Below are 23,830 nucleotides of genomic sequence, written 5' to 3'. Positions count from 1 at the left end.
TATAGATATGCTTTTATATAATATATATATATATATATATATATATATATATATATATATATATATATATATATATATTATAGCGTAAGAACATATATTGAAAATTCTTATCTTTTCAGTGAAAGAATATATTTCCTAACCCATTGAATGGCATAAAAACTTGTTGAATTGTATATTCTTATTTTTTCTTTAGAGATTTTGTGAAAAATAATTTTTTTAATATTTTGATCATTTTTCTATTTAAATCGTTCATAAGTGTGGATGTTTGTGGGGTCCGACTCTACCGATTAAATACATCTCTAAATATTTGTGGATTCTGACTCTGCAGCTTAAATAAATAAACACTTTAAAAACATAGAAATGCAATTTAAAAAAAGAAAAAAGAAAAAGAAAAAGAAAAAAAAAGATTCACAAAATGACAAACACAGGTCGAAGTCACTTATATATAGGGCCTTACTGGGCGTCCAGAAGTGTTCATAGCAAACAAACAAATCAAGGCTGTTGTGCAAGAAGCCACAATTTTTCCCACCGCTCCGCCGTGGGATTCTGCAGTTAAGTTTCCCGGCCGTTGTTTCTGTTTGGCTTCCGGGAAACAGCCGGAAAGTGAGAGGAAAAAATGGGGAAAGAAAACGGAGAATCGGAAGGAATTAGGAATAAGAAGAAAAGTAGGTGGGGGATGGCGTCAATTTTCATGCACGCCGACGCCGTCGACAAGTTTCTCATGACTTTGGGGTTCATCGGAGCCATTGGCGACGGCTTCACCACCCCTCTTGTTTTAATCGTCTCAAGCCGCCTTATGAACAACATCGGCGCTACCTCTTCAAATTCCCCGACGGAATCTTTTGTAACCAACGTCGATAAGGTGCGATTCTAAATTATTATTTTTTTTTTTTTTTTTTTTTTTTTTTTTTTTTTTTTTTTTTTTTTTTTTTTTTTTTTNCAATGGATGATGGGATTTTCGATTTGATTTTCGTGGGCGACAGAATGCGGTGGCGCTCTTGTATGTGGCTTGTGGAGGCTTTGTGGCTTGTTTTCTCGGTGGGTTTTGAATTTCCTTTCTTGTTTGGTTTTTATTTATTTATTTAAATTTTATTATTATTATATAAATAAAAATTAATTAATTTAGGGTATTTTTAGAGGGGTACTGCTGGACGAGAACCGGAGAGCGACAGGCGGCGAGAATGAGAGCACGGTATCTGAAAGCGGTTCTCCGGCAAGACGTTGGGTACTTCGATCTGCACGTGACCAGCACGTCGGAAGTAATCACCTCTGTTTCCAACGATAGCTTAGTGATTCAGGACGTTTTTAGTGAAAAGGTAAGCTTTTGTTTTTGTCCAGTTCTTGTCCTTTGGGATTTGCTTTTATTTTACTCAAATTCAAGTTATAATTTCGAGTAAATTTAATATTTTGATGTATTCAGATCCCAAATTTTCTGATGAACGCCGCCATGTTCGTCGGAAGCTACATCGCGGCGCTGTCCCTGTTTTGGAGGCTAGCGGTGGTGGGACTCCCGTTCGTAGTGCTGTTGGTGATCCCCGGCCTTCTCTACGGCAAAACGTTGATGGGTTTAGTGAGAAAAAGCATGGAAGGGTACAAGAAAGCTGGAACAGTTGCAGAGCAGGCGATTTCGTCGATCAGAACCGTGTACGCTTTCGTAGGAGAAGACAAGACCATAACGGAATATTCGTCGGCGTTAGAACAGTCGGTGAAGCTGGGAATCAAGCAGGGGTTTTCCAAAGGCTTGGCCATCGGAAGTAATGGAGTGTCGTTCGTAATTTGGTCGTTCATGTCTTGGTATGGAAGCCGAATGGTTATGTACCATGGCGCTCAAGGTGGGACAGTTTTTGCCGTTGGAGCTGCCATTTCTGTCGGAGGATTGTAAGTATCCATGTCCCAATAATTTCCCCATCAAGTGTTTTTTTGATCAATTTTTGTCCAGATAGAACATAATCGAATGACCCATTTTTAAAGTTTTTATTTTTTTTAAAAAAAAAATCTTTTTTTTTTTTTTTTTCCCTCTCTCTCTCTTACCTATTAAAAACAGTTATAGCAGTCCTGAAATTCTTGTCTTTGTCCACTTAAATATATATGGTTTAATAATTTTTTAAAATTCATATTATATATGTTAGAATTATAGAGAATTAAGCTTGAATTAATGGAAGCGGAAAATGACAGATCAATTGGTTCGGGTTTATCCAACATTAAGTACTTTTCGGAGGCATGTGCGGCCGGGGAGCGAATCATGGAGGTCATAAACCGGGTCCCCAAAATTGACTCCGCCGACATGGAAGGCCAGATCCTCCAAAATGTCTCCGGCGAGGTCCAGTTCCGAAACGTCCATTTCGCCTACCCTTCCCGCCCCGAAACCATAGTCCTCAAGGACCTGAACCTCACGATTCCGGCAGGACGCACCGTGGCGCTTGTCGGCGGCAGCGGATCCGGGAAGTCCACCGTCATCTCTGTGCTGCAGAGATTCTACGACCCAATTGCGGGATCAATCCTTCTCGATGGTGTGGCCATTGATAAGCTGCAATTGAAGTGGCTAAGGTCGCAAATGGGGCTGGTGAGCCAAGAGCCTGCGCTTTTTGCCACATCTATTAAAGAGAATATTCTTTTTGGGAAGGAGGATGCCACGATGGATGAGGTCGTGGAGGCTGCTAAAGCTTCCAATGCTCATAATTTCCTTTCCCAGTTTCCTCAAGGATATGATACACAGGTAATTTCTTATTTTGTTCTTGGATTCTATTTTCAATTTTTGAAATTGGGTCCGATTAAACAGGTGGGGGAAAGAGGCGTCCAAATGTCAGGAGGACAGAAACAGAGAATCGCCATTGCCAGAGCCATAATCAAGCGCCCACGAATCCTCCTTCTGGACGAAGCCACCAGCGCCTTAGACTCCGAATCAGAGCGCATTGTCCAACAAGCTCTGGACAAAGCCGCCGTTGGCCGTACCACCATCATAATCGCCCACCGCCTCTCCACCGTCCGCAATGCCGACCTCATTGCCGTCCTCCAAAACGGCCAAGTCATGGAAATCGGCTCTCACGACCACCTCATCCAAAACCCCACTGGCCTCTACACCTCCCTCGTCCATCTCCAACACAAATCTCCCCCCGAACCCACCGCTAACACCCACCACTCCACTTCCTCCTCCATTTCCCACATCGAAAAAATCAACACCAGCAGCAGCCGTCGCTCTAGCTTCTCCAATTCAGCCAGCTCCGACCGGTTCACCCTGGTTGAGGAAACCCCACCAACCATGACCAAAAAAGAAGAAGACCAACTCCCGGTTCCTTCTTTCCGGAGGCTGCTAGCTCTGAACCTACCCGAGTGGAAGCAGGCGTCCATGGGATGCGTGGGAGCGATGCTCTTCGGCGCTGTGCAGCCGCTGTATGCGTACGCAATGGGGACGATGGTTTCAGTGTATTTTTTGACAAGTCATGAAGAAATTAAGGAGAAGACAAGGATTTACGCGCTTATCTTTGTTGGGTTGGCGGTGTTTTCGCTTATGGTGAACATTACACAACACTACAACTTCGCATACATGGGGGAATATCTTACGAAGAGGGTCCGAGAGATGATGCTGTCTAAAATACTTACTTTTGAAATTGGGTGGTTCGATCAGGATGAGCATTCTAGCGGCACAATTTGCTCCAGACTCGCTAAAGATGCCAATGTGGTAAGCACATTATTCATTATCAAATCAAATCAATGACGATCCAATCCTCGTACTATAAAATTGTGTTGTTTGTGCAGGTACGATCCTTGGTGGGCGATAGAATGGCACTAATTGTACAAACAATCTCAGCAGTAACCATAGCATTCACGATGGGGCTCGTAATCGCCTGGAGGCTAGCACTTGTAATGATCGCAGTCCAACCCTTAGTCATAATGTGCTTCTACACAAGACGAGTCCTTCTTAAGAACATGTCCAATAAATCCATCAAAGCCCAAGAACAGAGCAGCAAGCTTGCTGCAGAGGCCGTCTCCAATCTCCGAACCATCACCGCCTTCTCCTCACAAGAACGCATCTTAAAAATGCTCGAGAACGCACAAGAAGGCCCCAGACGAGAAAGCATCAAGCAATCTTGGTATGCCGGAATCGGCCTCGGCTGCTCCCAAAGCCTCACTACTTGCTCCTGGGCCTTGGATTTCTGGTACGGCGGCAAGTTGATCGCTGAAGGCCAAACCACTGCCAAAGCTTTGTTTGAAACGTTCATGATTCTGATCAGCACAGGTCGCGTCATCGCCGACGCCGGCAGTATGACGTCAGATCTCGCCAAAGGGTCCGAGGCTGTCCGGTCGGTTTTCGACGTGTTGGATCGGTTTACGAAAATTGAACCGGACGACCCAGAAGGGTATAAACCCAATAAATTAACCGGCCGAATTGAAATCAATAGCGTCGATTTCGCTTACCCATCTCGAGCGGAAGTGATGATATTTCGTGGGTTTTCGATCGTACTCGAGGCCGGGAAATCGACGGCGTTGGTTGGGCAAAGTGGGTCGGGGAAATCCACCATAATCGGGTTGATCGAGCGATTCTACGACCCGATCAAAGGGACAGTGAGCATCGACGGTCGCGATATAAAGTCGTACCATCTGAGAACGCTGAGAAAACACATCGCGTTGGTAAGCCAAGAGCCGACACTATTCGCGGGAACAATAAGGGAAAACATCGTGTACGGAGTTTCAGAGGAGGTGGGGGAAACAGAGATAATCGAAGCAGCAAAGGCATCGAACGCACACGATTTCATCTCGGGGTTAAAGGACGGGTACGAGACGTGGTGCGGGGACAGGGGATTGCAGCTATCAGGGGGGCAAAAACAGAGGATTGCAATAGCGAGGGCAATATTGAAGAATCCGGCAGTGCTGCTGCTGGATGAGGCGACGAGCGCGCTGGATGGGCAGTCGGAGAAGGTGGTACAGGAGGCGCTGGAGAGGGTGATGGTGGGGCGGACGAGCGTGGTGGTGGCGCACAGACTGAGTACGATACAGAATTGCGATATGATAGCGGTGTTGGATAAAGGGACGGTGGTGGAGACAGGGACGCATTCGGCGTTGTTGGGGAAGGGAGAAAGTGGGGCTTATTATAGTTTGGTCAATTTGCAGAGGAGATCCCATTAAGATGGGGTTATTATAGTTTGTAGTCATGTTTGGTTGAGAGATGCTGATAATGGAGGCGGAGGGGGGGCTTCCATAGGTAAATCATGTGAAGTTTTTCCTATATTCTTCTCTCCATTCCATTTCATTTCATTTGTGTCACTTAAGCCTGTTCTTAGTTAGTGTTCGAGTCTTTGAGAGATTAAAGAAAGTAGGTATGTATAACAAGACTCATTTAGTATATATATATATATTTATGAAAACTTGGTCTCATCTACCCTTGATTACATTTTTTGAACTATCAAAATTTGGAGTGGAGCAGGGATGGAGAATATAATATCCATATCCAGTTTTATCAACTAAAGAGTAAGTTCTCCCCCTTCACTCTCTATATTGATGACCAATTAAGAGTATGATTATGGGTTTATAAGTAAAAAATATAATATCTATTAAAATGAGACATTTTGGAAAAACTAGAAGCAAAACCATAAGAGCTTATGCTTAGAGCATACAATGTCATGTCATTGTGGAGAGTCGTAGTTCTTAATATGGTATTAGAGTCATGTCAATACAATACTCAAGTGTCGAACAAACGGTACGGTGTATTTTGTTTGAGGGCTCCAGAGAAAAGAGTCGAGTCTCGATTAAAGAGATATTGTTCGAGAGCTACATAGGCTTCAGGGGGAAACCCTATACGAGAGAAGGATTGTTGAAAATTATTGAAAGGGAAGTCCCACGTTAACTAATTAGTGGCTATTGTTTTGTTTTATTGCAAAATTTTGTTATAATTTAGTAAAATTTATGTTAATGATAGATTCTCTGTTCCTAAGAAATTCTCTATTTATTTTAACAAACAAAAGTCTTCCATACAAAAAAGTGTTGATATAACTTAAGATTAATGAACCAGTGTACAAAAAAAAAAAAAAATAAATAAATAATATCTGTAAAAATCTCCGAACTTCATGGACCGTTCAACTTTCCTGCCATTCAACCATTCGTTGTATGCAACGTATTTGAGACTTTTGGTGCAATTTTTTGGTACCTCTAAACAGACATCAAAATAAGCTTGGAAAGTGGTGAACATGGAGACGCCCATCCTTTGGACAGTGTTGGAGGAGTCATAGCTCATGCCTTTTCGCCCACACATGGACGTTTACATTTTGATGCCGTTGAGTCATGGGCTATTGGAGACTGTGGCGTTGCATGAGATTGGACACCTTATGGGCCCTCACCACCGCTCTGTGGAAGGGGGTATTATGTGGCCAACCATTAGGAACTACCAAGGGTTTGCATGCCGGCGACATTGCAGCCATTAAGGCTTTATACAATGCTCTACTTCTTGACTTCTCTTTAATTTGGAACCAAAGTGTATTAGAATTCATGTAAGACTTAAGTCTTACCTCTGGTAGATATATATATATTTTTTTTCTATTTCGAATTTTCTAGAGAAGTTTTCACACCCTTGTAAACAATGTTTTGTTCTCGTACCAAACGGATGTTAGATCTCACAATCCACCCAGTTTGAAATCAAACGTTGTCGTTGGCATTTGTTCCTCTCGCCAATCGATATAGGATCACATAATCTGCATTCAAATTTGTTATATTTGTTATCTTTTTATCAAAAATTATAAATAATTAAATTTGGAATCAAATATAAATTTACACTCATCCCAAATTTAATTTGAAGTTGATAAATCCTCGATTAGAATGTCACATTTCTTTATCATGAAAATTCCCAAATAATTATACTTAATTTTGTTAAATTGAGATATAAAATTTGGGACAAAGTTAAATAAAATTTAAATCCAAATGTTAGGCCCAAAGCCATTAAAGCTCAAGTTCAATGGTTGAGCCCAAAAGCCGTTACAGCCCAATTCATGTGTCCCATCAAAATTTATCTCGGTTTAAAAATTTTAAAAATTGAGTTCGACAAGAAATGCTCCAAATATTAATTTTCTCAAATGAGTGAATTTATATAAAAAAAAAAAAAAAAAAAAATTAAATATTTTATAGTGTAATCTTAAAAAATCAGTACCTCTACTCACCTATCTCTATACGAACGAATTTAATCAAATCATTTGTAACAACAAAATTATACTAATAATCTAAAAATTTTAATGCAATAAATAACTTGTTAATTAAAATAATCAAATAATAAAATATTAATTAAGAATGATATAGGTAGCAATGACACCTTGAATTATTCTAGTCGTCTATTTTTAATATTTAATGATTATTTAATAAAACTATCACACAACTCGAAGTCCTTCGCGATTTTAAAATGTGTCTAGGGAGAAATTTCCACATTTTTATAAGGAATGTTTGTTCTCCTTTTCCATCAATGTGAGATCTCACCGTTGCTCCTAAGAAAAATTCTAAATTATTTACAAACGAAAAAAGGGGCACGAGATACAAAAGAATACAATTAACTGACACTGAGACCGACGAGGATACGTAATGGACTAAGCTAAATATTAATCACTGTGGTTTTGAAAATTTTATACAGTATTGAAGAGTTTTAAAAATAATTTCTCCACCAAAGCTTTTCAAAGCTTCCAATTAAATCGGAAAGATTTACAAAAAGAGAGGGCAAAAAAGAAATTTAAGTACAAGAGAACTGTTAAAATAACTATATAGAATGTCTTATCAGTCCAAATTAAAACCAAATTAAAACCAAATTAACCTAACATTTTAAGAAAAATGAGGCATTTTCTAATATTATTATTTCATCTACCAAGTCTACCTCGTTTTCAAAGATAAAGACCGCTAATTTGGAAGCACTTCATTATTTTCCAAATATATTTGAGACCATTTTTTCTCCTTTTCATATTTCTATTTTTTCCCCATATTCTAGAAATACATATTTCTCATATAATCAATTTTCATTCGTATTTTTTCCACATGTATTTCTAAAACAAAACATGATAGAATTACTCGTGTTGGATTATGATAATAGTCTTTATTTTTAGAAATAAAGAGTAAGTAACATGACCATGTCGCAGGAGATGTGGGGGAATGTCTTGGCCATCTTTTAAGTAACATGATCATATCACAAGAAATGCAAGGAATGTACATGAATCCTAACAAAAGTTTGACCTGAAAGCTGTTATTGTTGGTTGTCCAAGAAAAGAGGACTAACAAAAAGAGAGAAAAAAACGTTTAATTACTGTTACACCCACTCCTTGAAGCCTCAAATGATCATTAAGCTGACGTGGTTTTATGCAACATTTTTGAATTCTTAGCCTTTGTCGGCTTGGGTGCTTCAATATTTCCAGCCTAACTTTCTCCCCATTTGTTCTTCATATTTCAATTTTCTCCCACCTTTTCTCGTTATCCACTGATTTCATTAATTAACTAACTAACCCTTCTCTTCCAACACAACTACTACACGTAGCCTCCAACCTTTTTTATTTCCATGGATAACTTACACATTTCCACTCCTCAACGTCTATTTAGTCTTTCAAATACGTCTCTCAATTATGTAACCGTTTAAGATTTAAATTAAGATTCACAATCTGAATTTGACACCTCCTACATCTCTTAGAACATGGTTTCATTCAAAATTGACTCGTTAACAGATATTATCCGCTTTTATTCGTTGCGTATCGTTATCGGCCTAACAATTTTCAAATGCCTTACGGAGAAGTTTTCAGGCCTTCTAATTTTATAATAATATAGAATATATAAGTAGTTTCCTTAAATTCCAAAATATTGTTATTTTCTATTATTCCAATCAATTATAAAGATTCGAGAAAATTAAAAATAAAAAGTAAGTGGACCTAACCGGTTGAATCATGACTATATTCACTATTATGATATTCAAATTCGATAAAGATTGATGTGGTATATCACAATCCACCTCTTGGGAGCTCCAACATTCTCCCTGTAACACCGCTTGATGTCTGGCTCTGATACCATTGTAACTGCCCAAACTCACCGTTAGCAAATATCGTCTGCTTTGACCGGTTACGTATCATTATCAACATCACAATTTTAAGACGCGTTTACTGGAGAGAAGTTTTCACACTCTTTCTATAATCATAATGTCTCCTCTTCGATTAGTCCCACAATCTCTTTCTTTGTTGAAAAAGTATAAATAAGGCCACAACTTTTGTTGAGCCACCACCAAACTTGTAATAACCATTACACCCAACACTACTTTGAAGAGAAGTGAGATATGGCGTTAGAAGGTTTATCATTCTTCACTTTCACTCTTCTCCTTCTTACCCTCTTCCCTTTAACATCATCTTCTCCACCAAACTCTGTGCATTCCCACACAAAACCGCCATCACAATTGATGTTTCTGAATCGCCTTCATGGATCCCACAAAGGTGACAAAGGGGAAGCCATCCATCAGCTGAAGAAATACCTTCGACATTTCGGCTACTTGAGCGATGTTCAAATTCATTCCGAAACAATCGACGATGACTTCGACGAATTGTTAGAGTCAGCCGTTAAAACGTACCAAAAGAATTTCAATCTCAAAGTCACCGGAGCTCTAGATGCCGTGACGCTAGCTCAAATGTCGAAGCCTCGATGCGGGGTTGCCGATATCATCCATGGCAATACTTGGATGAGATCAAGCAAGAAAAGATATCAATATGGACATGGAAGAGGCCTTTTTCATACAGTTTCTCACTTTGCATTTTTTGAAGGAAACCCTAAATGGCCTGCTTCAAAATCTCACCTCACTTATGGTAAACTTAAATCTTTCACTATCTCATAATCAACTTAGAACTCAACTAATAAATTATTCTTATTAGGGTTCCTCCCCGAAACTCCACCGGAAACGGCAAGTCCGATCGCTCGAGCTTTTGCGACATGGGCGGCGAATTCTCACTTCACCTTCTCACAAGCTTTGAGCAACCAAACTGCTGACATCAAAATAGGATTTGAAACTGGAGATCATGGAGATGGCTATCCGTTCGACGGCGTAGGAGGAGTGATAGCCCATGCGTTTTCGCCGCCGGATGGTCGGTTTCATCTCGACGCAGACGAGTCTTGGGCAGCCGGGGTGGTTTCGGGTTCGTTCGATTTGGAGACGGTGGCATTGCATGAGATCGGACATCTTCTTGGGCTTCAACACAGCTCCATTGAAGGGGCTATCATGTGGCCATCAGTCCCGGAAGGAGATTCCAAGGGTTTGCATGCCGATGATATTGCAGGCATTAAAGCTTTATATAACAACACTCTTTGAAGTATGGGTTAGGAAAAGCTCTATACTCTTTGTTCGTGGGCCGGAGAGAACGAGTCGAGATTCGATTAAGGGGAGGCTATCCAAGATCTCTATGGACCAAACTGTCTCACGACGTTCATAGCCTAGCAAAAATCTAAAGAAAAGCTCTACGATGTATTTTGTTCGGATTCATAATTTGAATGATTAATTTTAAATAGTGTATCATAATATTCAAAGTTTAGGAGGGGGCGTGAGAAGGATGGACATGTAGGTCCAACGCTCTAGAAGTTATGATTTAAGGGAGACAGTGGAAAAGCTTTCATGAAAGACAATGCCATTATTCACATGTTTCTCTTTATGGCTTCAAAATAACTTTTTTTCTTTGTTTACTTTCAAAGCAATGACTGACATGACATACATTTCACATAATGTTTTTTTTTTTTTTTTTTTTTTTTTTTTTTTTTTTTTTTTTTTTTTTTTTTTTNTATTTTTGCGTTAATATTTGATGCTCGAGATTCAAATTAAAGTTCAACCATTTGGATCCAACATTTTATCGGATGTAATTTTGGTCCATTTATATATTATTATTTTGCATTAATATTTAAAAATAATAATAAATGCCTAAACTTTTGATTTTATTTAATAAATTCATATGAAAAAAATATATCAAATAGTTCATTGAGTATGACACTAAGTAAACGAGGTGTACGTGAATGAATTAAGAAATGAAAGCCATCTTAAGGTTAGGTTGACTAAAAAAAGCTTTAAAAATTAAAATTACTATCAATACCAATTAGGTATAAATTTCATTTTGGTGGCTCAATCATAGGAATTTTGTGGTTGAACATGCTTTATTTAGTGCAATTTCGTGATATCCCACGTGGATTAGAGAGGGGAATGAGTGTCAGCGAGAACGCTGAGTCTCGAAGGAGGTGGATTGTGAGATTTCACATCGGTGGAAAAGAGAATGAAACGTTCCTTATAAGGGTGTGGAAACCTTTCCTTAGCAGACTCGTTTTAAAACAGTGAGGCTCACAGCGATATCTAATGCGTCAAAAAGGACAATATTTGCTGACGGTAGAATTGGACTATTACAAATGATATTAGAGTCCGTCACCAGACCATGTGAGGCGTTGGTTGGAGTAGGGTTAAAACGGACAATATCTACTAACGGTGGAGATAGGTAACCTCTTAAAAGTTTTCTTGGGATGATGTAAGTGAGAACAAAGTATACTGGAATGAGTCTTATTCACTCTTGAAAATTAGGAGTAAGTAACGTGACTATGTCGCAGGAGATGGAAGGAAATGTCGGACCATCGAGACAATGTTTTTTTTTTCTTTTTTCAAAGAATTTATGAAGCTAACCTGTGCGAGGGGAGAAGTTCCCATTTTTGAGAGAGCCCTGAAAAGATGTATGGAGACATTATTTAGTGGTGTGTCCTACGATGGAGTAGTCCAAGAAACATGTCTGTCACGCTCAACTCAAATGAGTCCTGTAAATTTAGGACACACATCTTCCCGAACTTCATTAGTAAGGCTAAGGCCAGTGAGTAGTAACTCAACTTTTGCAAACCCTAGTGGTCTGTGGGCGGGGAGGAGGACACACCTCTGCCAAAAAAAAAAAAAAAAAAATTTTGATACTTTCAATGATAATTATTTTGAGAGAAAAAAGAAATTATGATTGGATTAGGTTATGTTCATTATTTCACCCGTATTGTTTGGATTGAAACAATTACAATCCGAATAATTTGGTTAGTTTTAAAAAAAATTCAACTCGACCGTGAGATCTCACATCAATTGGAGAGAAGAATAAGTGTCAGCGACGACGCTAACTCCAAAGTAGGGTGGATTGTGAGATCCCACATTGATTGAAGAGGGGAACAAAACATTTTTTTTATAAGGGTGCGAAAACTTCTACTAGTAGAGGGTTTTAAAAATTTTGAGAAGAAGTCCAGAAGGAAAAAATACAAAGAGGATAATATCAAGTAGGTATGAACTTGTAGTTTGAAAAAAACAATATTTGCTAGTAGTGAGGGTGGACTTAGAGTCCAAAAAGAATAATATCTTGTGGACTTGGGGTCCAAAGAGAACCATATTTGCTTGGACTTGGACTTGAGTTTGGGCTTAGCCGGTTACTGTTTTTGTTCTCATCATATACATTAAATGATCACGATATCATACTAAAAATGAGTATAAATTATATCCATATCTGTCTTAATTATGTATCATGAAATCATCCAACATGACAATGCCAGACTTTCAAATTATTTAATTTTGATGTAGACATATAGTAACTCAACCTTAGTTTTGTTTTGGTCCTTCATGCAATTTTCTTTTAAGAGGGCCCCCAACTCCAACCCATATTCATCACACGCCCATCTTAGTTTGTCTCTATCTTGTCGTGAACATGGATTTGACATCATGTCTCCAAGTGATGTTCGTACTTGTCGCCGCCATAGCACCCCACGCCATCATGGCGCGCCATCTTCACACCCACAAGTTGTCTTCGTCTATATTTCCCCAACATCTTGTAGGAAGTGGGAAGGGCCACAACATAGAAGGAATCCACAACGTCAGAGCCTTCCTCCAACGTTATGGTTACTTGAGCACAAATGTGGAGACCAAAGGCAACGCCTTTGATGACAACTTGGAATTTGCCCTTAAATCATACCAAAAATTCTTCAACCTCAACGTGAGTGGCATTTTGGATGCGGAGACTTTGCACCTAATGTCGCAGCCTCGATGTGGAGTTCCCGACGTGTTCATCAACGAGACGAGCGGGGAGGGAGACAGGGATCATTCCATAGGACTTGATTACACATTTTTCCATGAGTGGAAACCGAAATGGCGGGCGTCCAAATACAATCTGAAATACGCATTTGTTGGGAATTTTCCAGAACAGTACAAGGCTACCGTGCGTGAAGCCACCAACACATGGAGTTCAGTGACTGGATTTACATTCACGGAAGGTAGTGCGGACAACACAGATGTTAAAATAAGCTTCGAAGTAGGAGACCATGGAGATGGGTATCCTTTCGAGGATGGAAGTGGAGTATTGGCGCATGCTTTTGCGCCTGAAGATGGTAGACTACACTACAATGCGCAGGAGGCTTGGGCGGATGGAGCTTATCCTGATAAGTATGATGTGGGGACTGTGGCATTGCATGAGCTTGGACATGTTCTTGGGCTGGGCCACAGCGCCTTTAGATACGCTGTGATGTGGCCAATAACACCTCCTAATTTTGTGACGGGCCTAGACAACGACGATGTTAATGGAATCATGGCTTTGTACAATGGATTTGAGGAAGCCTAGCACTATCGTTTGAACATTTGTTTATTCCTTGTGTTAGCTTTTAACACAATTGGAACTGGAACAAGCTGCTATGCTATCTCATTTTGTAATTCTACAGAAATAAAGCTTAATAATTATATGGAATGGGACATTCGAAATATTATGCTTATCATGTTGAAGAGATGGTTCATTTTGTTATGATGCAAATATTGTTTTTTACTTAGCTTGGATATGTTGTGAGGTGGTTTGTGTGCATGGGCCAGCTCTCCCCAGGTCCGACGAACGGGGTATCATCACCATGGTCATGTTCTTTGAAACTTACTGTGAGATCGGATCGTGCATTGATGGGGACTTGTAGAGATGGGGTGAGGAGGGGAGGAGCTTGTCCTGGTCTCCTGTTTCAATTCTATTAATACGAAATTTTCTATTTATTTTTGCAAGATTGATGGGGGATTCTCCATCAAGATGGGGTTTCTCGTCGGGATTGCAAGAGATTTAGTGAGGTCGGAAGTGGAGACAAAGATGGGGATATAGATACGCTGTCATGTGGCCATCAATTCTTCCTAATTTTGTGACGGGCCTAGACAACGATGATGTTAAATGGACTCTTGGCTTTGTATAATGGATTTAGGGAAGAATAATAGCACAACACTTTGGAGATTCATTAGTTCCAAGCTGCTATGCTAACTTATGTTGTAATTCTCCTGAAATAAATAAGCTTATTAGTTATGGGATATTGGAAATATTATGCTTATCTTCAAGATTGTCCATTTTGTTATTGATGCAAATATTGTTTTTTTTTTTTTTTACTTTTTATACATCATTTCCTACTCAATATTCATCGACGTTTCTCTTGTTTATACTTAGCTTGGACATGTCGTCCGATGGTTCGTAGGCATGGGTCAGCTCTCTCCCAAACGGGGTACCATCATCATGGTCATGTCCTTTAAAACTTATTGTGAGATGGGGACATGTAGACATGTCTATGGGATGGGGAGGGGAAGGACAAGGAGTCCATGTCCCTATCTCGTATTTTAATTTTCATTACCGCAAAATTTTCAATTTATTTTTGCAGAATCAATGAAGATTGAGTTTCCGGTCAAGGATTGGTAGAGACTTAGGGGGGTCGGAGGAGGGGACAAAGATGGGGATAGAGAATCCTTGTCCCTGTTTAGCTAATAGAAATAAATATCTCTTTTCTTTTACTTCATTCCCGATGTAAATATGAATTCTCTGTTCGTGGACCTCGCACGTTAAATAAACATATTACTTTTATTATATATTTTACGAACTCACATTTTACTTTATTAAATATAAATATTTGATAACTCACTAAACCCAACCAAAAAATTTATAATGAATTAGGTTAGGTTGTTGATTGAATAATTCTAGAAGAATTTCCAAATTATTTAACATGTGAAATTAGTGATAAATGGAATAGATCAAAGAAAATAAGCAAATCCAAAAATCTCATAAGCTTCCTCTTTGATTTTGAATTAACTTCATACCTACACGTAACGCCATAAGACTTCCCACATTATACGAAAATAAAATAATAATAAACAAACCAAAATTGGCCAAACTCATATCTTCCCTCATATCAATCCACCACACGTTACCACATCATCTTCCTCCTTGCTATTCATTTTCTATAAATTGCCTCCACAATCTCATCTATTATGCACCAATGGCTTCCAAACCCCTTCAACTCCTCNGGAAGTGGAGACAAAGATGGGGATATAGATACGCTGTCATGTGGCCATCAATTCTTCCTAATTTTGTGACGGGCCTAGACAACGATGATGTTAAATGGACTCTTGGCTTTGTATAATGGATTTAGGGAAGAATAATAGCACAACACTTTGGAGATTCATTAGTTCCAAGCTGCTATGCTAACTTATGTTGTAATTCTCCTGAAATAAATAAGCTTATTAGTTATGGGATATTGGAAATATTATGCTTATCTTCAAGATTGTCCATTTTGTTATTGATGCAAATATTGTTTTTTTTTTTTTTTACTTTTTATACATCATTTCCTACTCAATATTCATCGACGTTTCTCTTGTTTATACTTAGCTTGGACATGTCGTCCGATGGTTCGTAGGCATGGGTCAGCTCTCTCCCAAACGGGGTACCATCATCATGGTCATGTCCTTTAAAACTTATTGTGAGATGGGGACATGTAGACATGTCTATGGGATGGGGAGGGGAAGGACAAGGAGTCCATGTCCCTATCTCGTATTTTAATTTTCATTACCGCAAAATTTTCAATTTATTTTTGCAGAATCAATGAAGATTGAGTTTCCGGTCAAGGATTGGTAGAGACTTAGGGGGGTCGGAGGAGGGGACAAAGATGGGGATAGAGAATCCTTGTCCCTGTTTAGCTAATAGAAATAAATATCTCTTTTCTTTTACTTCATTCCCGATGTAAATATGAATTCTCTGTTCGTGGACCTCGCACGTTAAATAAACATATTACTTTTATTATATATTTTACGAACTCACATTTTACTTTATTAAATATAAATATTTGATAACTCACTAAACCCAACCAAAAAATTTATAATGAATTAGGTTAGGTTGTTGATTGAATAATTCTAGAAGAATTTCCAAATTATTTAACATGTGAAATTAGTGATAAATGGAATAGATCAAAGAAAATAAGCAAATCCAAAAATCTCATAAGCTTCCTCTTTGATTTTGAATTAACTTCATACCTACACGTAACGCCATAAGACTTCCCACATTATACGAAAATAAAATAATAATAAACAAACCAAAATTGGCCAAACTCATATCTTCCCTCATATCAATCCACCACACGTTACCACATCATCTTCCTCCTTGCTATTCATTTTCTATAAATTGCCTCCACAATCTCATCTATTATGCACCAATGGCTTCCAAACCCCTTCAACTCCTCGCTTTCACCCTTCTCCTCCCTTCCCTCTTCCCTCGTTTCGACATCGCGTCGGTCCAATGCCACTCAGAATCGGAAGCTGTGGGCTCATCTCCGATCATTTTGAATCATAATTCCCACGCCACGAACACGTCTTCCTTGTTTCTTAAGAATCTCCAAGGATGTCGTTTGGGTGACACAGCCCAAGGCATTCATCGGATAAAAAAGTACCTTCAACGCTTTGGTTACATTACCAATGTCCAAAAACACTCCAACGCCATGGATCATGATGACACCTTTGATAATGCCTTGGAATCCGCCGTCAAAACGTACCAAAAAAACTTCAACCTTGTTGCCTCTGGAATTTTGGACGCCAACACATTAGCTCAAATGGGGAAGCCACGATGTGGGGTTGAAGATGTTATAAATGGCACAACTTGGATGAGATGGGGAAGGGAAAGGAAGCCAAAAATGCATGCCCATTTTCACTTAGTGGCTCACTTTGCTTTCTTTGAAGGAAACCTCAAATGGCCGCCTTCAAAGTTCCACTTGACCTATGCATTTCTTCCAGGGTATCCCTTTGAAGCAATGATGGCAGTGTCAAGAGCTTTTTCCAAGTGGGCTTTCAATACCCACTTCACATTTTCACGTGTCTTTGACCATACAAAAGCTGATATCAAAATAAGCTTTGAAATAGGAGACCATGGAGATGATGTGCCGTTTGATGGTGCGGGGGGGATTCTGGCGCATGCTTATGCGCCCACGGACGGCAGGCTTCACTTTGATGGCGATGAGGCTTGGTCTGTGGGAGCTGTTGATGGTTATTTTGATGTGGAGACTATTGCGTTGCATGAGATTGGGCACGTTCTAGGGCTTCAACATAGCTCCATTGAAAACGCTATTATGTTCCCAAGCATATCGGAGGGAGTTACTAAGGGTTTGCATGGGGATGACATAGCTGGGATTAGGGCTCTATATCAACTTTGATTCATTAATTACACTTATCTATAATGTAATTGTATTCAACAATTGTGAAATAAATAAAAATCTATCTTCAAGTTATATAAAACCTCTCTATCTCGTCCGGAACATAAGAATGATAGTTTGTTTCTTGGATCATATTTTCGTACTAGAAAACCTCTCTATCTTGTCGGGAATATATCTTATTTATTTTGGCCATTTTGAGAAAACAAAATATAAAGTCATGAAAATGGGAATTGTGAAATCCCACGTCAGTTGAAGAGGAGAACAAAATATTCTTTTTAAGTGTCTCGAAACCTCTCCCTAAAAGACGCGTGTTAAAACTGTGAATCTGACAATTGTACGTAACAAGCCAAAACATATAATATCTACTAGCAATGGACTTGGATGGTTACTGTCTATCTTTTCTGTTGTCATTTAATGGGTTTGGTTTATATTTTAGGGTTAAAATATGCTTCGAAATCTTTTAATTTCAACCCAATCTTTATTTTAATTTTTGAAAAAAAAAAAAAAAAAAAAAAAAAAAACTTATCGCCTACCGGTTTACTTCTACTCGATAATATAGAGTAACTAATAGTTACCATGTAAGAAAAAAAATCGAGAACTCACTTATTAGTATAAGTAGTGACTTTCAATTCTTTTTAAGTTTTTCCTAATTATCTTATCTTCAGTTCTCATTTAGATGTAGTCTTGGTCCATTCATATATCATTTACTCGGGTATCACATTACTATTACTATATTAATAGTAAAATAAGGTTCACGAAAACTTGTAACCCCACATCGTACAACTCTCTTCAATAAAAGTCAATTGTTAGAAATTAGACGATTAAAACCCTATAAGGCAAGTAGTTACGTGTTTAATATCACAACCATACTAAGAACATGGTAGGTTGTGACCTTCACACAGTGCGGGCCACATGAGGGTCGACGCCTTGTGGTCACATGTGAGAGTCACAACCTACTTAATATGGTTGTGACATTCTCCCTCACTTAAAACTAGTCATCATTCTCGAAAACTCTTTCAAGGAAGATAAAAACTTATTCACCCTTTTTTGCTTCATAATCGGTTATAATAAAATAAAATAAAATTATGAAATTATTCAAGAGTTGACTTATATTATGCTTGAGATTTACCATTCGTGTTCTAATTTTCTACTTAAGAAATCACCATAGAATTAAAAGCGTATTCATCAAAGTTACATTTTACATGCTTCATTGACCGCTAGATTAGCCTATAGTTATTAATTCTTAGAATCCCATTTAAAAGGTTTGACTTTTAATCTTATATTATTTATTAATTTTTTTTTTTTTAAATTTCATTGGTTGTTGTTATTTATTTATTTATTTTTAATTTTGAGAAAAGTTGTTGCTTTTTTTTTTTATTTATTTATCATAATATAATAAAAATATTTTTCTACTAGTTTGGACCATGCACTATGCCTGTAGTTTTAATACACATTTTAATTTCAAATTAATTATTTAATGCACTCCATATATATTAATGAAAGGAGGACTAAGAATAAAAAACTCACATAAAAAATCAAGGAAATTATCATTTTTTTTTTAATTTTTCCAGGAATGAAATTATCTATTTAAACCTTCTTTAATTATACTAATAAGGTCATGGCATGAATGGAGACTACATTTGAATCAGAACCATCTTCAAGATAAGATGACTAAAAAAAGCCTAAGAAAATGAAGTCATTACCTATACTAACAACATGTACTCTCCATTTTGGTGGCTCAATAATAGAAACTACATGGTTAAACGTGCTTTATTTCAACCATTATTTATCTTTTAACTTTGCTGAGCTCATCTCAATCATTTGTATTACACGATTTGATTCTATGACTGGATTCTAGTCTAAACACTTGTGACTCGTTCTAAAAAACCTTCGACCGCCAGTAGTGGCAAAATTAACGTCTAGTTCCTTTTGTCACTTTTTTTTTTTTTAATTATAAAATTAGTGAGATTCAATTATAGAAAATATTTTAAATAGAATTGTAAAAAATTAATATTGGTCTATCATTAATTTTTCAACTCTCATTAAAAACTATAAACACTATGCTAAACACAATTAGCCTATAAAATTTTGCAAAACCAAATTATCAATATTACTTTTATTTTTTTTTTCCTTCTAAAAAATTTACTTTTTTTTCGTACGAACTTCAAACCCATTCATTCGAAAATTTTCAATACCTTAAAATTTTCGTAAATTTCGAAGAAATAATATAATTAAATATTTTGAAATTTTCCAAACATGACATATATTCATAAATAAAAAGAGCTGACTTTTATGGAGAAAATATCCTCTAAAAAAATCAAGCATGGTAAAAACATTCATTTTTAAACCTTGGAATGCTAAATATATTTACATAAGTAATTAAAGCCATTAAAAATGCGTATTAAAATAACCAAGAGAGACGTGAAAGTAGAACATTGTTTGTTGGGTATAAATAGGGTGGAAATTGTGTAGTAGGTTGCATATAACAATGGCATCCTCGAAAGCTTTTAAAACAACGTTGTTTTTGGGGGTTGTCCTTGTGGTGTTGTCGTTGTTCCCTGGTTCAGACGGATGTTGGGCCGAAGAGAGTTACAACAAAACCCAACATCGTATAAAATTCCACAAGGTTTCTCGCTACTCGTTCTTCCAAGGCAACCCCAAATGGCCTCCTTCCAAGCGCAGTCTCACCTATAAATTCCTTACGGGCTTCCCAACTAATGGGAAGCCCCCAGTGGCTAGCGCTTGCGGCAGGTGGGCGGCAGTGACCCCATTCACATTTACAGAGGTCCCCAGCTCTGACCCTGCAGACATCACAATAACCTTTGCGAGACTGAACCATGGAGATGGATACCCGTTTGATGGTAAGGGGGGCACGCTGGCCCATGCCTTTGCACCGACGGACGGTAGGCTTCACTTCGACGCGGATGACAGTTATGTCATTGGCGCTGCTCCTAATGCATTTGACTTGGAAAGTGTGGCGGTGCATGAGATGGGGCATATCCTTGGGCTTGGACACAGCAATGTTGTACAGGCCATTATGTACCCATCCATTAGTTCTGGAACTGTCAAGAAAGAACTGCAAGCTGATGATATCAATGGAATTAAAGCTCTATATGGATTCTGATTACGACTACTAATGTCATACAATAAACAATCCAAGCTCAAATAATATAATAAAATAAAATAACTCTTTTTTAGCCTATTAATTAATGTCCAATCATATATATCTTAACCAATTATATAGATATATATAAGAATATCTTTCTCTTTTCTCTTAATTAATTAATTATTTATATATGGAGAATATCACAATTTTTTTTTTTTTAAATACTCCTAAACTTTTAAAATCAGCATTAAAAAGTTTGAAGATAATTTATGAGGTATTGATAGATTGGTAAAAATTTTTGAATTTTTTTATAAAGGAAAAAAAATGTGTTCGGGTTACTTTTAAAATTTCATGATTATTTTTTAAATATACTACTAATAATAAGAGTATTTTTGTACTTTTAAAAAAGTTGAAGGATATTAAGGATTTTTTTTTTTTTTTAATTCAAGTATTTTTTAAACAAAATACTCACTTTATTCATTCCAAGTTTAAAAGTATTATTAAAATTTATGAAAGTTTAGAATTTTTTTTTTTTTTTGACTTATTAATTTATACTCTTTCTCAAATTCTTAAATTATGAACTTTCACACGTAAATCAATTTAAGTCATTCATTATAAAATGGAGCGGGTAGTTCTAGTTTTCAAACCATGGACTTTAGATGTTTATTTAACTAGTTGGATTCATCCAGAGTGGAAAATTCAGGTTGAAATGGGAAATGAAAGAGGAAAGATAGATATTTATTTCTATTAGTTAAATGAAGACGAGGACAGGGACAAAGATTTTCTGTCCCCATCTTTATTCCAACCTCTGACCCCACTAAATCTTTGCCAATCTCTGACAGGAAACTTGATCTTCACGGAGAATCTCCACCAATACTATAAAAATAAATAGAAAATTTCAGAGTAATGAGAATTGAAATAGGAGGCAAGAATGGAGAACTTGTCTCTACCCATGGACATCTCTACAAGCCTCCATCAATGCATGATCCGATCACACGGTAGATTTGAAGGACATGACCATGGTGATGGTACTCCATTCATTGGCCGTGGGGGAGATTTGGCCCATGCCTATGAACCACGGGACGACATATCCAAACTAAGTATAAAGAAGAGAAATACGAAATAAAAAAAAAAAAAGTAAAAGACAAATGTTTGCATCAATAACAAAATGAGCAATCTCTTGTTAAGCTTATTTATTTCGAGAGAATTACAACATAAGATAGCATAGCAGCTTGTTCCAATTGCGTTAAAGCTCACACAATAAACTAATGAATCTCCACAGTGTTGTGCTATTTTTCCCTAAATCCATTATACAAAGCCAAGAGTCCATCAACATCATCGTTGTTTAGGCCCATCACAAAATTAGGACCAATAGATGGCCACATGACAGCGTTTCTAAAGCTGCTGTGGCCCAGCCCAAGAATATGTCCAAGCTCATGCAATGCCACACTCCCCACATCATACTTATCAGGATAAGCTCCATCCGCTCAAGCCTCCCGCGCATTGAAGTGAAGTCTCCCATCTTCAGGCGCAAAAGCATGCGCCAATTCTCCACTTCCCTCCTTGAAAGGATGCCCATCTCCATGCTCTCCAACTTCAAAGCTTATTTTAACATCTGCCTTATTCGCACTACCTTTTGTGAATTTAAATCCACTTTTTGAACTCCAATTGTGCATGGCTCGAACCACTGTAGCCTTGTACTGTTTTGGAAAACTCCCAACAAATGCGTATTTCAGATTGTATTTGGACGTCCCCCATTTCGGTTTCAAATCATTGATAAATGTGTAATGAAGTCCTATGGGGTGATCCCCGTCCCCGTTCCCGTCTCCGCCCGTCTCGTTGATGAACACGTCGGGAACTCCACATCGAGGCTGCGACATTAGCTCCAAAGTCTCCCCATCCAAAATGCCACTCACGTTGAGGTTGAAGAATTTTTGGTATGATTTAAGGGCAAATTCCAAGTTGTCATCAAAGGCGTTGCCTTCGGTATCCACATTTGTGCTCAAGTAACCATAACGTTGGAGGAAGGCTCTGACGTTGTGGATTCCTTCTATGTTGTGGCCCTTCCCACTTCCCACAAGATGTTGGGGAAATATAGACGAGGACAACTTGTGGGTGTGAAGATGGCGCGCCATGATGGCGTGGGGTGCTATGGCGGCGACAAGTACGAACATCACTTGGAGACATGATGTCAAATCCATGTTCACGACAAGATAGAGACAAACTAAGATGGGCGTGTGATGAATATGGGTTGGAGTTGGGGGCTCTTTTAAAAGAAAATTGCATGCAGGAACAAAACAAAACTAAGGTTGAGTTGCTATATGCATACATCAAAATTAAATAATTTGAATGTCAGGCATTTCCATTTCATGATACTATAATTAAATAGGGGATCTTGTGGACATAAATTCATACATAGACAGAAATGTTCTTTCATCATCCTCAATGGATTCTTTTCCTACTTGCTTCCTGTTTATGGTAAGAACAAAGATTGAAACAATTCTAAGTCTACCTTTACTAAATATTATCTTCTTAGACCCCAAATACATAGTTAGAAAATATTGTCAGATCCAAGCGTCTTAACAAATTAATTTTTTTAGAAAAAAAAAATACTTATAAACTTTCAAAATCAACATTAAAAAGTTTGGAGATAATAAGGGTGTTTTTGTACTTAAAAAATAAAATAATAATAATAAAAAAAGTTGAAAGTTACTGCTAACTTTTTTTTTTTTTTCTAAGGATATTTTTTAATTCATTATTCAAAGTTTAAATGTATTAATTAAAATTTATAAAAATTGAAGACTATTTTTTAGACGTATTTAATTTAGCCTATTAATTTATACTCTTTCTTAAATTCCTAAATTAGGAACTTTCACCTAAATCAATTTATATCATTCATTATAAAATGGAGCTCTAAAATTCGGCTTTAGATGTTTATTTAATTGGCGGGATCCATCTTAAGAAGGTGGAGAATTCACATTGAAATGGGAAAACGAAGAAGGAAGGAGAGATTTTTCTTTAGCTAAATGAAGATGAGGACAGCACAAAGATTTTCTGCCCCCATCTGTCAATCTTTGATGAGAGACCTGATCTTCACGGAGAATCTCTTACCAATAGTGCAAAAATAAATAGAAAATTTTGAAATAATGAAAATTGAAATAGAAGGAGAACTCGTCTCCACCCCCATCCCATAGACACATGCCCCCATCAATGCACGATCCAATCACACTATACGTTGTGAAGGACATGACCATGGTGACGGTACCCCGT

At 37.6% G+C, this 23,830-nt stretch overlaps 6 protein-coding genes across 7 annotated transcripts; 5 read left to right on the top strand and 1 right to left on the bottom strand.

The window, feature by feature from the left end:
• Positions 1 to 492: 492 nt before the first annotated feature.
• Positions 493 to 5,363, top strand: LOC111781186 (ABC transporter B family member 15-like). Of its 2 annotated transcripts, XM_023661652.1 has the most exons (7): positions 493 to 862; positions 984 to 1,038; positions 1,138 to 1,316; positions 1,421 to 1,878; positions 2,176 to 2,716; positions 2,780 to 3,679; positions 3,757 to 5,363. In XM_023661652.1, the coding sequence occupies exons 1-7, from the start codon at positions 617 to 619 to the stop codon at positions 5,122 to 5,124; spliced, it is 3,747 nt and encodes a 1,248-aa protein (XP_023517420.1). In that variant the 5' UTR covers positions 493 to 616; the 3' UTR covers positions 5,125 to 5,363. The 2 variants fall into 2 exon arrangements, with proteins under 2 accessions (XP_023517420.1, XP_023517428.1); XM_023661660.1 differs by lacking the exon at positions 493 to 862 and having other exon boundaries at positions 1,017 to 1,038; positions 1,127 to 1,316.
• Positions 5,364 to 9,245: 3,882 nt separating this feature from the next.
• LOC111781199 (metalloendoproteinase 3-MMP-like) lies at positions 9,246 to 10,639 on the top strand. The gene is made up of 2 exons (XM_023661671.1): positions 9,246 to 9,797; positions 9,864 to 10,639. The coding sequence occupies exons 1-2, from the start codon at positions 9,278 to 9,280 to the stop codon at positions 10,295 to 10,297; spliced, it is 954 nt and encodes a 317-aa protein (XP_023517439.1). The 5' UTR covers positions 9,246 to 9,277; the 3' UTR covers positions 10,298 to 10,639.
• Positions 10,640 to 12,683: 2,044 nt separating this feature from the next.
• On the top strand, positions 12,684 to 13,589 carry LOC111804152 (metalloendoproteinase 1-like). Its single transcript, XM_023688897.1, has one exon. It carries the CDS (start codon positions 12,684 to 12,686, stop codon positions 13,587 to 13,589), a length of 906 nt encoding a protein of 301 aa, XP_023544665.1.
• Positions 13,590 to 16,464: 2,875 nt separating this feature from the next.
• LOC111810202 (metalloendoproteinase 5-MMP-like) lies at positions 16,465 to 17,520 on the top strand. The gene has a single exon (XM_023696823.1). The coding sequence runs from the start codon at positions 16,465 to 16,467 to the stop codon at positions 17,452 to 17,454; it is 990 nt and encodes a 329-aa protein (XP_023552591.1). The 3' UTR covers positions 17,455 to 17,520.
• A 2,422-nt stretch (positions 17,521 to 19,942) lies between these two features.
• Positions 19,943 to 20,660, top strand: LOC111804063 (metalloendoproteinase 1-like). Its single transcript, XM_023688782.1, has one exon. The coding sequence runs from the start codon at positions 19,943 to 19,945 to the stop codon at positions 20,576 to 20,578; it is 636 nt and encodes a 211-aa protein (XP_023544550.1). The 3' UTR covers positions 20,579 to 20,660.
• A 1,387-nt stretch (positions 20,661 to 22,047) lies between these two features.
• Positions 22,048 to 22,761, bottom strand: LOC111803987 (metalloendoproteinase 1-like). The gene has a single exon (XM_023688660.1). The coding sequence runs from the start codon at positions 22,759 to 22,761 to the stop codon at positions 22,048 to 22,050; it is 714 nt and encodes a 237-aa protein (XP_023544428.1).
• Positions 22,762 to 23,830: the final 1,069 nt, after the last annotated feature.

Source organism: Cucurbita pepo, chromosome LG01 (assembly GCF_002806865.2).
Source record: "Cucurbita pepo subsp. pepo cultivar mu-cu-16 chromosome LG01, ASM280686v2, whole genome shotgun sequence".
In the NCBI taxonomy this organism is placed as follows: domain Eukaryota; kingdom Viridiplantae; phylum Streptophyta; class Magnoliopsida; order Cucurbitales; family Cucurbitaceae; genus Cucurbita; species Cucurbita pepo.
This window is presented reverse-complemented; position numbering and strand designations above follow the sequence as displayed.

Excerpts from the sequence above, each read along its gene's own strand:
- LOC111804152 (XM_023688897.1), top strand. The coding sequence starts at position 12,684 with ATGGATTTGACATCATGTCTCCAAGTGATGTTCGTACTTGTCGCCGCC.
- LOC111804063 (XM_023688782.1), top strand. The coding sequence starts at position 19,943 with ATGGCATCCTCGAAAGCTTTTAAAACAACGTTGTTTTTGGGGGTTGTC.
- LOC111781199 (XM_023661671.1), top strand. The coding sequence starts at position 9,278 with ATGGCGTTAGAAGGTTTATCATTCTTCACTTTCACTCTTCTCCTTCTT. Across the intron at positions 9,798-9,863 it reads AAAATCTCACCTCACTTATG|GGTTCCTCCCCGAAACTCCA; the intron begins GTAAACTTAAAT and ends TATTCTTATTAG.
- LOC111781186 (XM_023661652.1), top strand. The coding sequence starts at position 617 with ATGGGGAAAGAAAACGGAGAATCGGAAGGAATTAGGAATAAGAAGAAA. Across the intron at positions 1,879-2,175 it reads GCCATTTCTGTCGGAGGATT|ATCAATTGGTTCGGGTTTAT; the intron begins GTAAGTATCCAT and ends GGAAAATGACAG. Across the intron at positions 2,717-2,779 it reads CTCAAGGATATGATACACAG|GTGGGGGAAAGAGGCGTCCA; the intron begins GTAATTTCTTAT and ends CCGATTAAACAG.
- LOC111803987 (XM_023688660.1), bottom strand. The coding sequence starts at position 22,761 with ATGGATTTGACATCATGTCTCCAAGTGATGTTCGTACTTGTCGCCGCC.
- LOC111810202 (XM_023696823.1), top strand. The coding sequence starts at position 16,465 with ATGGCTTCCAAACCCCTTCAACTCCTCGCTTTCACCCTTCTCCTCCCT.